The sequence below is a fragment of the Cupressus sempervirens genome, chromosome 6 (assembly GCF_028749045.1).
Source record: "Cupressus sempervirens isolate cs-2001-9-10 chromosome 6, ASM2874904v1, whole genome shotgun sequence".
NCBI classification, from domain to species: domain Eukaryota; kingdom Viridiplantae; phylum Streptophyta; class Pinopsida; order Cupressales; family Cupressaceae; genus Cupressus; species Cupressus sempervirens.
Window position 1 is genome coordinate 514,158,438 of NC_143123.1, and position 17,756 is coordinate 514,176,193.

The 17,756-nt window shown below is 32.2% G+C and overlaps 1 protein-coding gene across 1 annotated transcript; it reads right to left on the minus strand.

Annotated features, from left to right (window-relative positions):
• Nucleotides 1–15,556: 15,556 nt before the first annotated feature.
• Nucleotides 15,557–16,888, minus strand: LOC149553279 (chromatin assembly factor 1 subunit FAS2-like). The gene is made up of 6 exons (XM_089790311.1): nt 16,855–16,888; nt 16,641–16,667; nt 16,300–16,372; nt 16,108–16,211; nt 15,798–16,003; nt 15,557–15,667 (listed from the first exon to the last, which is right to left on the minus strand). Exons 1-6 carry the CDS (start codon nt 16,886–16,888, stop codon nt 15,557–15,559), a joined length of 555 nt encoding a protein of 184 aa, XP_089646437.1.
• Nucleotides 16,889–17,756: the final 868 nt, after the last annotated feature.

The window sequence follows — 17,756 nt, forward strand, 5'->3', positions numbered from 1 at the left end:
GGATTGTAAGGCTCCAACACAATTTCAATACCCCAATACAACACTCTCTCAAATTATTCCAATAGTCCAATTCTCTGCCCTTTAGGCTTGCTGCATACTTGAAATGGGGATGACTTTGTCTTTTCCCAAGATATAGGACAATGTAATGATGCTCACTGATGCCCTATTTGGTGTATTATGACATATCATGGATTTCCTTATGTTTGTTTTGGATTAGCATAACTACCCTTGACTGGTACCCTATTTTTATGCATAAAAATGACTACTTTTTCAAAAGAAGTATCATCAAATGACATCCAATCAACCCCAACCCCAATAAACATAACTTCATCTACTAGCTTCTAAGCAACATAAAACAATCACCAACACAGTCAACAAATTGAGAAATCCAATCTACAATTCTTGTCTAGCAGATTTGAAGCATTGATTGGAAGCATGGTGGTTGTTTCATGTCCTTGGTTGGGAGCCTCAATAAATAGATGTAATAGGAGTCAATAATCAATAAAAGACAACCTACTTCCAACCCTCAATTCAACCTTAAGTTATTCAATGATCATCAATGCAGTTCTACTTTCACAATATCAGCAATCCTGAGTATTAAGTCCTAGAGATCATATCCATCCTCTACCTTGACTGAGAATTTGGATTATAATTAGCTTATCATTTCAATACAAGAAAGTCTCGGTACTACTTGGTACCAATAGTAATGCAATATCCAGTTAACATTAGGCTGCTCCAACTATTAAAACATATTGATATCAACATTAAGTTATGTGTGGTGATCTCAAACTATGAGCTACAATTTAACACAAATGTCTCATATTCATTTAAAGAGGTTCTTCTAAATCTATTTCTTCTTTCAGTCATTTTATGTTTATTATTCCTAGCCAAAAGAAATGAATATTTCTATGTTTTGAATCTACATGAACAGTGCACAACTTTTATTCAACAAAGGTATGAAGAATACTCGTGATAGATAGTTGTTGTCAGTATGCTCCAAAATACTGCCAACTGGCTTGTTCTTGTATGTTTTGATTGTCTCCAAGTAATGAGCATACTCTTCCACACTGCAATCTCCAAACAACAATCCTAATTAAAGACAAAAAAAATTCTCCCATTTAAAAGAAAAAAAAATTGCACAGGTTATTTACAACAGGAATAAGGAGCAATATATCCTCAAAAGGTGTGATTAAAAAAAGCACACATAATGAAATTCTTGCAACATCGACCTTGTAGGGTAAAAAATATTACTTCAAGTTCAAAGTGATTAATATTATGATAAAACTAGAAAATAAATCATCACAATGTTGCACAGTTGAGCAAGTCTCACCAATAAGCAAGCAATTATCAAATATGAAACAATTACAATAGCATTTGAGCATTGTAGGAAAAAACAGCTGACTCATAGGGATAAAAATCATTTCATTGATGCAGAGTCTAAGATTTTTAGCTCAAAATTTTTAGAAAACAAAATCTAGTAAACATTACAATCAGCAAATACACTTAAAAAGCATTGGACTTGGAGACTTCTTACCTTTAAAACTTCCAACTTGTGCAATTGTATAGTGTATCATCAATTGGATAGCAAGTAGCATATTACCAATTACACAATTTTATTATGAAGTTATATAATGTAAATCTAAGGAATTAGAGTAATCGTCCCATTATCCCTATTTATCCTAAAAGGAGACATTACACCTTACTCACTGATATTAGTAGTCAGAAACATCAAAAGTGCAATCCAACATATCAAGTATTGCCTTAATGGTGTCATCATTTCATGACTCAGTCCTTATGTTCTCTTTCTCATCCCAATGAAACTTACACTTTCTATATCTTCTCAATGGCCATTAAGAGCTTAAGACAAAACTGTTGTAGAAATGGCAAGTGACAATAATCTCCATAAAGACAACTAGAATTTTTGGGTTGCGTCCAGGGCATGCATGACCAATCCTTATTGAATAGTGGCTTGCCACCCACTCTTTGTTGGTTTTAATTTGTCTTTTTTTTATCTTTGTATTATGGCTATTATGTGTTATCAACCAATTCTTAATCTATATATAGGACTATTGGTACTGATCAAATAGCTAGAAAGAAGGAGAAAGGGCAACATCATGCCTTGTCAGGATCCCACTATCATTTTTCATTTATGATCTCGGAGGATCTATCAACAAACAATGAACTCAACTTGCCTCTATTCAAAATGCTTTCAAGCTTAACAACATAGAATTTGGGCACGCATAGACAAGGAGATGGAAGATATGGAGTGGTCGGGAACACAGGTTGAGAAAATGACTACAACAAAACTAGCACGAAATGATAATCTCCACAAATGCACTCTGAAGAACTGGGGAACATTTATCACATGAATATTCAATCCATCTTGACAAGTGGTTTGCAAACCACCTATCATTGGATCAAAGTCCATTTTCAATTTGTTTTCTCCTTGTATTAAGGGTACTACTGTTACATTTTTTCATCCAATTCTCGATTTGTGTGTATGACTATAGGCAGTTGGCATATTCTTACAGGGCCTATGGGAATATTGATAGGCAACCATTACCATTAAATAGATTATCAAACAATCTTTGATTTCATTTGTACTCAAAGCTTAACAATTTCACATCTATCCATTACTTAAAATGACAAAATAGTACTTTTAAGCCCAAGAGTAAAATCTATGAGAATGGAGTGGTTTGAGTTATACCTGAGCATTGACCATGTACTGCTTCCAGAGATGCCTAATATTGAATGTCGAGCATCCCCTAATCCTTCAGTCACATTCTCGATCTAGCAATTTGTTCTCATCCCAAAGCACATGATAATGTGTTGGTCTGTTGGTCCCCTATAAATGATAAAAACTAGATCAATTTTTGTTATAATACATAGCAAAGAAAGCATGACAAGTTGATCTAAGAAATAAGTATTATACCTGTATCCTAGTATGACTGCAGAGATAAAAGTCAAATTCCATGGGATGGAAAATTTTGGAATCAACCACAGTGCCTAACAAAATATAGGAAACCCACATCAACATTACTAATTGACACCTTTGAATAGAGCAGAACAGTACTATATAGCCTTATAGGACCTTCCTACTTGGCAAGATGTTCCCACTTCTGTCTATAGAATGCCTATCTGCATGGTTGTTTGCAAATAGTCTAGTATGGTGCCACTTTTGAACAACAACAAATGTCACTGGGGGCTAGTAATTTGGCTCAAGAGTTGCACAACCCTGTTCACACCACAGAACTTTTAGTTCATATAGCATTCAACTGTCTTCTTTAACAAAATCCAAAGAGAATACAAACAAACTAATGAGCCGTGTCAATCTCAATTGAATAGCAAGTACTATAGTGAGTATCAAGAAACTGACCTTGCAAATAGCATCCAATTCATAAAGTAGAACTTGGTATTTAATTGTCCTTCACTTACACCATCTCTAAATAAATACCAAAGCTGTCACTAAGGAGACATAAGAAATGCAGAACTAAATCTCACCACAAAAACCAATCAAAATTAGATATCTATAATAAAACTTAGACTATTAATTGATTTTTTGCATTTTTCAATAATAAAAATTAGATATCTATCTATATAAATTGTTTTTTATAATTTATAAATAACAACTTCAAAGAAAATTTATAATAGACATTTATTTTTAGACCTAGAAAACTTATATTTTAAAATTACTCTTATGACATCTAGACAATTTTCTTAGATTTTTTTTTAATAAAATATTTTTTTACATATCAATTTAATAGTTAATAAAAAAATTGAAGCCAATTCAACAATTAAGATTTCAGTAAATAAATAAAATTTTACCTATAACAAGTACTAATAAAAAAGAGTAAGAATAATTCTAACATAATATAATAAATCTTAGTGACTTAATTTTTAATTATTTATAAAACAATCAGCCTTGTAATCTGTCTTCCTTCTCTTTAAAAGTAAAAAAAATACATCTACAAATGCCAATAATTTGGTCTTGTAATCTGTCTTCTCTCTATAAAACATAAAAATTACCACTAAAAATGCCAATAATATAATTATCACAAGAATGAATGCAACAGAATTGTTATGACTTTTCACAGTCCTTTAAATGAAATAACTGAGAGACCAGTTCTTGAACTCAGTTAGCATCATCAAAAATTGCAAATCAATTCAACATGCGAGTTTCTTTTCATAAATGACAAAACTCATAGAACCATCAACGTCTATTCAATGGGTCAACAAATGTGTTTCCACAATCCACTGTAGTAATCTTTTTTTCTTCTAGATTTACATTGCGCATCTTTTTGAGCCACAATCTCAATACAGAAAAAAATGATATATTTCCTTTGCACTGAGATGGATTCAATGTGTAAGATGCTCTGGATATTTCAAGGTTATCTGATTTCTACGTCTTCTCAAAGGTCATGTTTGGCCCATAAACTAGCATGCTGCGCAAATACAGAACGCAAACTAAACTTTCAAATACAAAAATATCATTTAGCTGTACAGCAGGGACCAAATTGGCAGTAGACTGCCGAAGCGGGAGGAAGGAATAGATGATATGATATGATGAAGGGATACTACTTTGTTCTTTGTTTCATATTTAATCAACAATTTTTTGATTAAAGTGAATATCTAATGTTAGCCAAGTTCTTCCCTGTCCAATCTAGACATTAATCCCATGATTACCATAGTTTGGCCAAGTTCATAGCAGGATGGTGGTGTAGACAATATTTTATTATTGCAAATTTATTGATAACTCGTCTCTAACCTTAAGAGAAATGTTTCCAATTATGAGAGTGCAATTTTCATTTGGGACTTTTTTTAAGCCACATCTCTAAGATTGCCCTTAAGTTTTTTGTAATACCTCCATATCATATTTATAGATATCCCATCTGTCCCAAGAATATTTCAATGATTTCTAGTTATCTATAGTGTTTCTCAATTTTAATACTCCTGATGACTGGGAAGAGAAGTAATTCCTCTTATAGTATTAAAAACATTGCTATGTGTTCACTCCAAGTTTTAGGGTTCCAGATATTTGACTACAGAATTATAATATTTCTATATAATTTCATAGCACATTTGACTTAGATTCTGTAGTTTACCATAGGACAAATCCAATCCCTTGTAATGTACAGTTTCTTTTTGTATGAAATCATTCTTCAAGTTTAACCCTCTAAAAATCAAATGCTACTTATTAACCTATCGCAAGTTTTAGCAGCAAAATAGATATCTATAATAAAAATTAGACTATTAATTGATAGATATCTAATTTTTTAATCAAGTAATGTTTCTTACTTGTAAGAAAACTTTAGAAACACAAAAGTCGATAATCTGAAAAATTCTCCACAATTGCACATTAAATAAATAGCAACAGATCTGCAAAATAATAAAAAGGAAACTCGACACCAACTTGTATCGAGAATAATTGATCAAACTCAAAGTATTTTTTAAAAGACATTCATTCATTTAAAATCATGCTAGAAAGAGGATTAACCTAGAAATCATTAAGAGTATTTGAAGAATATTAATCATAGAGCATTAATACACCATGACATTAGCCATTGCAAGCTTGTTGCTTATCTTCAACCATTGTTCCAAAGCCAAATAATCAATCCAATTAAGGTGGCTGACTAAAAATGTAACCCTCATGATTTATTACATGCTCCAAAAGTGATTGTAAACAATGCGATTTCCATACAAAATTCAAATTTAAAAAGATAGAGGTGAGCAATTCCAGTAGTTAAAATTCTCCCAAATCATTTTTGTTACCTACAATTCATATGCATACATCAAATAAAGTTTCACAATTGTGAAGGTCAGTTATCCACTTATATAGATGAACCAAAGCAAAGTTATCTCGGTTCGAAGGATCTAAGAAAATCATCTAACAACCTCAAGTACAGTTCAAAATTCAAATCAACATAACAAATTCAGTTTCGGTCTCCACTCCCATAGGTAAACTTTCAGTTTGAATGTACTAAGGAAATAAACTTAACAAGCCCTAAAATTTAGCATTGTGAATGATATATTCCTTGCTTATTTAATTAAGGCATTTATTAAATAAACACTCTACTTACCTAAATAGCATAGATATTTATGTAACTAGTTTATTTTCCCTTGCAAACACACATTCATATAAGTGCACAGACACTAAAGTGAGATATTTATGTAACTGTTTTATTTTCCCTTGCAAACTCACCAACTTGCAAGCACTCACAAAGTAATCTCTTTGGGTAAGTAAACTCACTAGCAAGTTTTTTGGGGGTTCCTCGTCAAGAAGCATGAGTAAATGGGAAAAACACACCCACTAGTGCATAATGATAGTTAATAGCCAAAAAAGCATCAAAACCCATTCGTTTCAAATTTTTCCTATCATGTTTCACTACTTGTATTGCCTCGCCAAGGGATCCAAAGAATTTTACTAAGTTTTCCAAACAATTTTTTTTTTAAACATGAAAGATAAAACCATTCATAACATTTGCGGAAGCAATAGCAACAATTCAAATGAAAATAAACATAACATATATACATAACAGGCTACATTCTTTAAAGATCCCTTAACGTTGTATCACATCTAAATTAACTATTCATCTAACATCTCATCATTATGAAATAACAATTATACATCCAATGTACTTAAACAATATACAAGTGTCTTTTTGTAATTATATTTTAGTTTAGCTCAATCATCCACTGTACATATCACAGGGTATGAAAAGCTTAAAAGAATAAACATCCGAGTAAATAAAGTACATCATCATCATCTAATATTAATCCATGATGCAATAACATAAATGAAATCACATATCATACATGATACATTATCACAAAAGATATAAACATCCATCACAAAAGATAACCATATATCACAAACATAAATAACTAAGTGCACGGTTCCTCCCAAATGTAAATAGCATCATTAGACCATCGTGGATCCTAGCCATCCCTCCATGCGTAACATTCCAAAGCACCAAAGAGATCATCGGTATTAACATAGCAGGAATGTCACTCCTAAACCATCCTACTAACATGCAAAGTAAAGCATAATAAATCATCAACTAACATATGCAAAGTAAAGCAAATCATCAATATAAGAAACATATCAGTAAATACAACCATCATAAGGTATATTATCTATCATAATGCTCCAAGAACATAATAAAGAATAAATACCAACCAAGGATACTCCATCCACGATGTCTCGGACGGATCTCAAATGATAAAAGTGAAAATACACTACCATCCGACCACGTGGAACCTAAGTGGTCCACTCTGACCGTGCTGAGGAGATAATCTCAAGTCCCAAACAGGATATCAATTCACGAAGCACAAATCTCTATAAGTCCAGGAATCCTAAAAGTATACTAACTCAAAGGTTCCATCACACAAAAGCGACATCTAATTCCCAGAGGCACACAAAGACTTGTAAGAAACCTACTCTGCAAGCGAGAAAGTGTCATCGCAATTATCACGTACAAGTTACCCTAGCAGTTAGCTAAACTCCACGGGTCCATACTGATCTCATGCGGCCACTAGTATCCTCTCATACTGACGAGGCATTACGGAATGCACGGTCGCAACCATGCATTCTCACTACTCCCATCCTAGCCTATACAAGCACTCAAGGCATGGGCGAGAACATCAAAACAATTATCTTTTTAGGTTCATTTAATCCCCATTTGGTGTGTAAATATTATCACTTATTAACAAAACTTACAATGAGTTACCTTGGCAGCCACTTAGGGCCTCTGCCCCCATTGCAAGCCACTTCCCGATACTACAAGTAGATTACCTAACCTAAACTCGTGGAATCATAAATCTCAAAATCATAAAAGATAATCCATAATAAAATCATCAAATATGCATAAAAGCATCAAATATCCATAATAAGAATCATCAAATCTCCATGAGCATCTGAAAAAGCATCCATAGAAAATCATGACCACAATAGTTCTCTATTGGCAACTGAAGGCATCACTGATAACCATAAGTATCAATTGGTTCTCAATAACCAAAATATATATCAAGATAAATGGTTCTCAACAAGCAACCAAGAATATCTCAAAATCATACTGATCGAAGACTCCAAAATGGTTGAGTCAAATATGTCATAACATGACATCATCAAGAAATAAATCTATATTTCAGTCCCATCATGGCGACTAGAAAATAATCTAAGGATAACTGATCGATGACTCAAAAATGATTAGCTCAACTATCTCATACACATACCTCTCAGCTTCACACATGAAGACTATTGAACAATAACAATCAGTAAATACAAACATTTCATAGAGCATACGATCACATTACCATGGTTGGGCTTATAAAGATCGAGACCAAATAAGATCAACATGCCATCACATCTCATAACCCCCGAGCCTCTGATAACATCCTAGGACTGGTCAACACTAGTCAACCCAAAACCCAAAACAAGAAGCATATAGAATGCACGATGCAAACACATGTTTGGTTTACTAAATTCACATAGTTGAATAATGTGTAGGGGTTTCCAGTTTTTTTTTTGCAAGTATACTTCAAGTGTTTTAAATTTTATCATTATTTGACCTACAAGTCAACCCAATTGTTCTTCGATAGCATTACCCTTCTCTTATTAAGAATTACATTCTAAGAATAACTTAAGGATAAATATTCACTAAACTGATCATCATTGACCTTAATTAAATTGTCCTTTATATTTAACCATGATCCATATTCTAATTGATTAACGTTCTTCATAAATCAATGATCATTATTCATTTATAAAAGAACCAATTAAGAAGAATTATAACTTTATTAAAATGATCAATTAAATCAAACAATTAATATAGGTACACCATCCATGACCTATTAACATCTAATAGTTTTCAATTCAATAATACTAAGTCTCACCATTAAAACATCTAAGGTCGTTATTCAAGTCATGAGAGTACAACTTATCAACTTCGATGTAAATACTTCACAACTTTGCTAAAGAAATTGATATTAGCATATCAATTAAAACATTATTACATAACTTGATTATTAATTAAATCTAATTAACTCTAATTAATTTAATTAATAATTACATATCCAAGGCAACATTCCAATTAATATCAATTGACTCATAACTAACTATAATTCTGTATGATAAGAGTCAACTATAATTCAATACTCAAAAGATCATATTAATAATTCAATAATAATTATTGAAAATCTTAAATGACCATATTCGTCATCTTTCAAAGAATACCAACATTCCCTTAACAAATTCATATTATCATTAATCTTTTCAAATAAGACTTTATTGCACAACTTAATTATTAATATCATAGTTATAATATCAACTCAATGAATATCAATTGATTAAAAATTAATTATAATCCAACTCCAAAAATTATTATCTTTTACCAAAATTCAATCAATAAATAATCTCCACTAGATTAACTCTAATCAAATTTGTTGACATCTATTTAAACCATTAATAGTTTGCTAGTCTTTACAAACATTAATAAATAATAAACTCCTCAAACTATACATACTCGATCTATAGAATCCTTCCATAAACTCATTAGTTAATATTTGGCTAACTCTTAACTCCATTAAGATATTCAAACGTATTAACCAATAACATAATAATTCAGTCTTAATCCAATATCATTCAGAGCTTCTAAATTTACATCAACATAATATAAATTATCAACTTACAATTATTTAATCAATATTAAAATCAACCATTAGACTCCATTTTTTAATTGTTCTAATAATATTTTGTCTATATAAACGTTGTTTGAAAGAGATCCCTATCACAAACCAATAAGACTCATTGTAGATTTAACATGAATAATCTCCAAATTCTTAACATTATCATCTTCATTAAACAACTCTAAAATTGTTTAATATATATTAAATAGTATTCAATATACATTATAAAAAGTTCGTTATATAAACTATATTAAAATCTCTCTTTCTTTTAATTTTCTCTCATCCATTTACTTAAATTGACTAATAATTAATTACACTTCTTCTACTATTAACTAATCTTAATTAAATTTGATTTAATTAGATTAGATAATAAACCATATAAAACTAATGCATATTAATAAGATTCTAATAAGGAAAGATTTCAATACTATCTTTAATTCATTCCATGGTTTGATATATATTTTTGTGAAGTTTAAGCATAAAGAACTCTTGATTATGGAAAATGGAGAAATATTTGTCCTTGAATAAAACAGTCTCAGTACGACGGCCATATCTCCCTAATGAACCGTTGAATCGGGCTGAAATTTAAATATGTTGGAGAGGGCCAAGTTGCACCAATTCTGACTAGAGCGATCGAATAAATTCGATCCCAATAAAAATTTATGAATGACTGAGTTCGGGTCTATCTAAGGGGCAGCGACAGGTCAATCTGTGATGAATTAAGAATTTTCTCTTAAAATGTAATTGTTCTCTAAATTTACCCATTCATCCATCTAATAGGTTTGTCCATACGCATTTGAAAATATAACTTGATAGAAAGATTACATCTAATCATACAAATTTTCAACTTAGAATTTCTATTTTAATTTCAAATCTTGTCTATCTAATTTCACAGTATAAATTCAAACCCAAACTCGATTAAGATCTAATTATTTCTTCTTAATTTGATCTAATATTTTTCTATTGTTTTATTCTCATCCAAATAAAATATCTAGATTCCAATTTCAAATACAGAGAGTATTCAGACACATAAAACAGATATGATGAAGACAAGAAGATAAAGAGTGCAAAGGAAATATGAGAATATCACGAGTGCACCTAGACACTGATACTAATTTTTCATGCCTCAGAAGTCCATAGAAAATCCCTTCCTTCTCCATCATTCACAATTCTTCAAAGAATCCAAGCCGATCGAATCCTCCAAGTGATTAGAAGTGCTAGAAGGAGCATAGAAGCAAGTAGAAAATATATGAGCATATGAATCTTCTCTCATGCATGTAAGCTTTGAAGCTTCTATTTTTTTTTAGATTGTAGCTCGAGGCTTCTATTAAGTTTGTAGCTTCCATTAAGCTTTTCATTTAAGCTTTTATGAATGCCTAAATATCAAGAGCTCTCAAAAAACCTTTGGAATGTTTCTTGAAACCGCTGAAAGGTGTCACCAACTAAGCATGGGTCTTTTCCAATTATTTTTTATGAGTCATAGAATTGTAGACACCTTGTGCTTAATTGATGCACTAACCCCTGTGTTGATGACACATGTTAATTCTCATGCAAGCTTATAACTCCGATTTACTTTTTAAATAATCTCTATTTAAATTTTATAACTTTCACTTTAATTTTTATAACTTTTATTATTATTATTTTATTTATTACTTTATTATTATTTTATACTTATTATTAATTTTAATTTCTAGTTTTCTTTTATTTAATTCCTTTTCTCCAATAACTCACATTTAATTAATTACAATCAAAATATCAAAGATCATGATATTTTATTAATTTTCTCAAATAAATAATTTATTAATTAAATCTATTTATTAAGACTTAATTAATGGAAAACTCACCATAGACCTCCAAGATAAAATATGAAAACCCATCATAGAACAAATCATACAAAATAAATCTAAAGGGTTAAAAATCACAAAATACGTCATCCGACACATTCGGTGGGTATTCAACTCAGATACTTGTCCTAATTTTCCAATTAGGAAAAATGGCTCAAAGGGTTGGGATTTGGACTTGAGAATTTATCTCCCCTCTCTTATCATTGAGATAATGTGATAGGGTACGCTCATCTTGGCAATTCAGAGAAGTCAATACCTAGTACCTGCAACCTGCATAAAAATTATGCATGTACAAACACAATATATACTAAACTAAACAGACAATGGTAGGAAGTGGTGCATCGTATAGATCCCGACTACCAGGTGACTATGACTCCCTTCCTTAACCACATTAGACATGCCATACAAAAGCAAACACGCAAGGCAAGCACGCACACCATACACATGCAAGTATGGGGTAAGTATCCATAAGAAAGCACATATGATAATAAATCATCTTACTAATCATCATTAATAATTGAAAGCAATGTAATAATCATCATCAATAATTGTGAACACTAAAAATAATCATCATACATACATGAAATGTAGAGTCTAAGTAATCTCATCACATAATAAATTGAATCCATAGCACAATATCTGATAATCTCAAAAGAATGCTGCTAACTAGCAACATAAAACTAGTTCTAAAAGAGTTCAGCAATGGTAACAAAATGTGAACCAGGGGCAGGCACTACACTACTTCAACAATCTGACAACATTTGATACATTTGTAAGTAATTGCAAAGGATATTTTATAATATTGCACTAATTTGACAAACTTTTTGGGAGTATTTTAAATAGTATGCAACAATGGCCATAATCATGTTCTTTTCTCTCTTTTTTGACATCTGTTTTATGATTTTAACTCACTATCATCCTAGGGCTTTATTTATTTATTTGCTTTTTTTTAGTTTCTAGGGTTCACATTTTATAACCTTAAAAAAAATGGGCTAATAATGGTGTTTAAAATTGAAATTCTATTTGAGTTATGGCATTGGGAAAACAACAAAGCTGGTAGAAACCAAGGGGAACTTACGTGAAAGGACTGGTCACACAAAGATTGTTCTGAAATGATAGGGTTTACTTCTATTAAGAAAAAAAACTCTGGGAGAAAAATCGCATACACAAACTTTGAATCGAATTAGACCACTCTTCGAGACTCATTATTAGCATGAGTGATGGTATTATGTATTGGATCTCTTGATACAATTCAACATGTGCACAATATCAACTACAATTTATCAAAAACTGTGATCAGCTCAATGTGAAAATTCATTTAAGATATGGTGATTAAAAGTTAGGTTTTTTCTCAAAATCACTGCAACTCAAAGGACCAAAGCTTTGCTGATTAGTTTAACATAGATTGGTGAACGGAAAATTCATAATAAAAATATGATGAACAGATGTGAGAGGATGATTATGTCACTAGAAGACGGCTTGATCATTATTTTAAAGGACTAAAAATACTTAAGTCCAAGCCAAACAAGAGGAATATACAAAGCAGGGGCAAATGATAGAAAGAGAAAAAATTAAAAGGAAAACTTTATTTGGGGATAAAAAATGATTCATACATTGGCCCTACAATAGAGATTTTGGCGCTTGATCATGAGATTGAGAAGCATGAAGACAAGAACAATGAGACCACAAGGTTCTCCAGGTTAAGCACTCACCACTTGTTGAATAAAGGAAGCACCTTACGGTCTGGCAACCCACGTGAAGTACCCAATTAAGAGGAGCCTACTAGAGAGTTGGTTAGCACATTCTTTTTCATTGTTGAGATATTTTAGAAACCCAGAACCCCAAATAGCAAAAGCAAACAAACAAATTCAAGACCGTTTAAGCTTTACCCAATAATAATATCCCACGAGTCCAAGAACAACATTTGACTACAAGGACAGTGACAAGAAGTGTGGGGCAGCATCCCTCCAAACCATATAAATTCTTCTATAGTTCATGTTCAGTGATACAACTTTTGCATTTCACAGATAGAAGCATGTCATCTAGTGTCCTCTTAAATTAATGAAAATCAATACAATCAGAGAAACGACAGGAAGAAAGATGAAGAATCAAACACCTGAAGGATATGGTGTTGATGCAGCTTTAGAAAGATCATTCGAAGGACATGATATGCTTGGGCTAAAGGAGCTTTGAGATTCATTAGTACACTTGGGAATGGGCTCATCTTCAATCTTCTAAAATATCACACACTTATATTTTTTTTCCACATCTTGTTCAAACCATATAATGCAATGTCATCTATGAAGCATATTAAAAGCTAACAGAGCATCTTCGCTAGCTGATCTCCCTTGCGAGCTCAACTGAAAGAGAATTCCTAAAGAAACTCAATCTACAAATCTATTTTTGTTGAAAGGAATTGAAGAGAAAAAAAATCTTTATGCTAAACGAACAGACCAAAAACTCACATGCAAAAATAAAGGTGAGCACAACCTGTGTTGGCATCTTCCCCCCCCCCCCCCCTATGCCAAAATGGGAGCTCTAGAGTAGGTCACGTACATCCATCAAAGTATGATGAAAAGACTATTATCATCAAATAATTTTATTGTTGGAAATGCAATGATAGATACATATGCAAAATACAAAAGAATAGATAATTTCATGTTGTCCTCTCAAGTTCCCTAGTAGGGTGTTACATTTAACTTTATATTTAAGTGTTTATGCATAGTTCCATAAAGTTTCCTACAAGTGGGACAAGTTTTAGAGACAAAGGACCATAGGCCTAAGTTTGGGGATAACTACATAGGGGTGGTGGGGCAAATACAAATAGTACTTGAAACAATTGTTATAAAAGATGTAGTAAGGAATAAGCACAAGAATTGCAAATGCATCATTGGCATATTATGTAAAGTTTAAACTAATAAACATTTAAAAACATGACACATTGCATTGAAATTGAAGCATTAGCAATGGTGGATAAGTTTTGGAACTTTAGGAGAAAGCCAAAAATAAGTATAGAATTGCAAATGATACTTTCACATTCAAAGTAAAATTTAAAATAATAAACGTAAAAAAGCATGACAATGATTTCATAAATAATAAAAATGGTGGGTGGAGGTTTGGGGTTAAGGGGCAATGCCTCTTATGAGGTTTGAAGTGCTATCACCAATGAGGTCAAGGGGCAATGCTCCTTACAAATGTTCATAGGTACATCCCTCAATGGGGTCAAGGTACAACACCCCTTGCTAGTGTTTAGGGGCAAAGTCCTTGTGAGGGGTGGGGTTGAGGAACCAAGCCCCTATGAATGAGCAAGCACAAAGAAGGCCTCCAAAACCTTACAAACTTTCATTATGAATGTTAATTTCATAATTTTATCACTTTTTTGGTTTTTAGTTGAATTTATAACTAGTGACCATAAGAGACTCCTAAGAATCAACAAGACATTTGAAAAACTCCCAAGAGTCATTGGATGAACCTAGCATCTTGGCGAAGGTGGCGATGTGGTAGGGGGACATTTCCTCCAAGTGCCCACTTATGGAAAATGCCTCATCCCAAAAATAAGAGGAATTTGGTGGAGGTTCACCTATAGTTCAATGGGTTTATGTTAAAAAAAAGGACCAGCCTTAAGACGGTTGGATTGTTGTGAACTAAGGATTTCTATTTTTAAGAAAAACCTATGTTTTCTAAGCCTAAAACTTCATTGAAGTTTTAGATTTTAATTTAAAGATAAACCCACTTAAAATTTTAAAATGTTGAACTCTAAACTAAAATTCTTCAAAAGTCTCTATGTTCTACTTCATTCTATTTCAGTGTGAAAGAGCCGACAGAAAGATAGATATATGAGAAAAAATTAGAAGCAGTTTGAAAATCTCAAGAACGACACGTGAAAAGTGTAGCAAACTGATTGATCATAAGTTTTTAGCCAAGAATACTACTACAGTTAGAAAAGACTTTTATCAAAAACAATTAATGAAATAAATTAACAAACATAATAATAACTAGCATTTTTCTTTTCAATTTTTCTTAGAGTTTTATGCTGCACCTGCTGGAACAACTAAAAATGAGCCATCGGGTGACCACTGCAATCTTTTGAAAAATGATGGCAATTTATCATCATGGAAAAGATGTAGCTTTGATATGCTCTATTTCAAAAATAGTAACATGCATAAGAAAAAAAATTACTACAATATAAAACAGAATTCCTTTACCCTACAAATAGGGTGTTTGTATTAAACTCATAAAAAGAACCCTTTTCCAGAATCTTGTTGTTACCTTCTTTTTTGATTCAACCTTTCCAATCACATGTTGACAAGCATAATGCATCTCCTCTTGGCCCCTTGTTCTACCATTCTGTGGCTTGTTAATATAGATTTTGAATGTCCTGTCAAAACTTGTTGATGCCACATACACTCCTGTTGGATCCCAAGCAATGTCTTGAACATAATGCAAATGAGCATCCAAAATCTGTTTTATGCTACCTAGAAAAATAAGGAACTATGTCATTAGATTTTTACAAGTAGGGTTAAGGAAACAAAACACTAAACCATCTTGACACATAAATGTAGAAAAACATTAATATTACCTTTAGCAACATCCCATTTGATACAAGAATTATCAGTTGAACCAGAAATCAAGAAATTGCCATCTAGTGACCACTGTAGGTCAAGAACATCCTTGCGATGGAATCTGCATCAAGAGAAACATATGTAATAAGAAATAAAAGAGCAATCAAGCTATAATTAATTGCAAGAAGAGCATCACAAAAGCAACTTACGAGAGTGTCTTCAATACTTTCCAACTATTCCCATTCTCAACATAATGTAGTTTCCATATAACTAGCTGCCCACCTACAAATTCAATTATAGTAGCATCTTCCAGCTTAAGCAAGTAGTTGAAAGTAGATATCCATACAAAAAAAATATTCTACTGGAATAAAATAAGGTCCTGCTAGAATGAATCATGTCTTCTATATGCAAGCTCTACTGCAACCAAGATAAATGAAAGATCACAAGAACAACTTATACTGTATGGAAAAAGAAAAGTTGACCACCAAATGCAAAAGGTGATGTCACAAAGAATAATAAGATAAGTTTTAGCAGTGAAATAGTTGTGTACCATCAACACCTGAAGCAAGTTGTTCTCCTGCAAAAAATAAAACAAAGAAAACCCATCAAAATTATATAATTAGAAAGAAACAAATAATTACCCCATAAAGATATTGAGAGGATTTGACATATTAGAAAGCAAGATACAAACAGACTACCTAGTACCAAATTCTAAGAAACCCTAACAGAAAAACCTCATAATATCAAATAAGTGCAAGGAATGCCCATGAAGCACTCCAACGCATCTCGATTCGTCATGTCACAGCTAAAAAACTATCCTCTTACATTCTCCATTGCGAAACCCTAAAGGGAAAAAACAAACCAAAAAATGCCCTAAATTTTCCTATAAAAGAGCAAGCTACATAAAGCATTCCTGTACGAGGGAGCATGTGTGGGAATTATCCTCCTTGATGATATAGTGAACTTGAAGATCTTCAAAGAAAGAACTAATTTTGTGAACCTTTTATTGGTACTTTTGCATGTTAGGTTTTCGACAATCACAGCGCCCATTAAACTGTGTGAACATAAATGACAACACAAATTTAATCAATCCGAGAATGAAAAGAGAAAGAATTAAAGCTAGAAATGGAAAAATAGAAAGGAATTCAATGCCTGATCACTTGTGAGCTCCAAATGATTGCAAGCCACGCTCATTGGCTGAACCTTGGACTAGGCGCGAAATAGAACTTTTTTTAAATTTGACATGATGAGGCCTATGTTGGTCAAAATTTCAACCAACACGTAGGGAAAAATATGCATTGGTCAAAATTTTGACCAACATGAGCATGGATTGAAAAAAAAAGATGTTTTTATTTGCATGTTTTGACCAATTTGACCCCATTTTAATAGATGGTCTAAAAATGGGGTCAAATGTACTAGTGGAAAACCATAGTATAGGGATTAATCATAATTGCCACTGAGGAGAGAATAGTAGAAGTCATAGGACTACCAACTAATGGGGAACATTATCTAAATGAACATGATGTCAGGTCATCGCAGGCATAGTTCTCTCAGTCAGGTGACCCTCTACTAGAAATTTTAAAGCAAGGGTGTAAAAGACTCTTTCTCCTAGTTCCATATCTAGAAAAACCCATATCATTAGGTATCTGACATGCAAAGGTAGGTA

Excerpts from the sequence above, each read along its gene's own strand:
- LOC149553279 (XM_089790311.1), bottom strand. The coding sequence starts at position 16,888 with ATGACGAATCGAGATGCGTTGGAGTGCTTCATGG. Across the intron at positions 16,668-16,854 it reads TGCGTTGGAGTGCTTCATGG|GAGAACAACTTGCTTCAGGT; the intron begins GCATTCCTTGCA and ends TATTTTTTGCAG. Across the intron at positions 16,373-16,640 it reads ACTTGCTTCAGGTGTTGATG|GTGGGCAGCTAGTTATATGG; the intron begins GTACACAACTAT and ends TTGAATTTGTAG.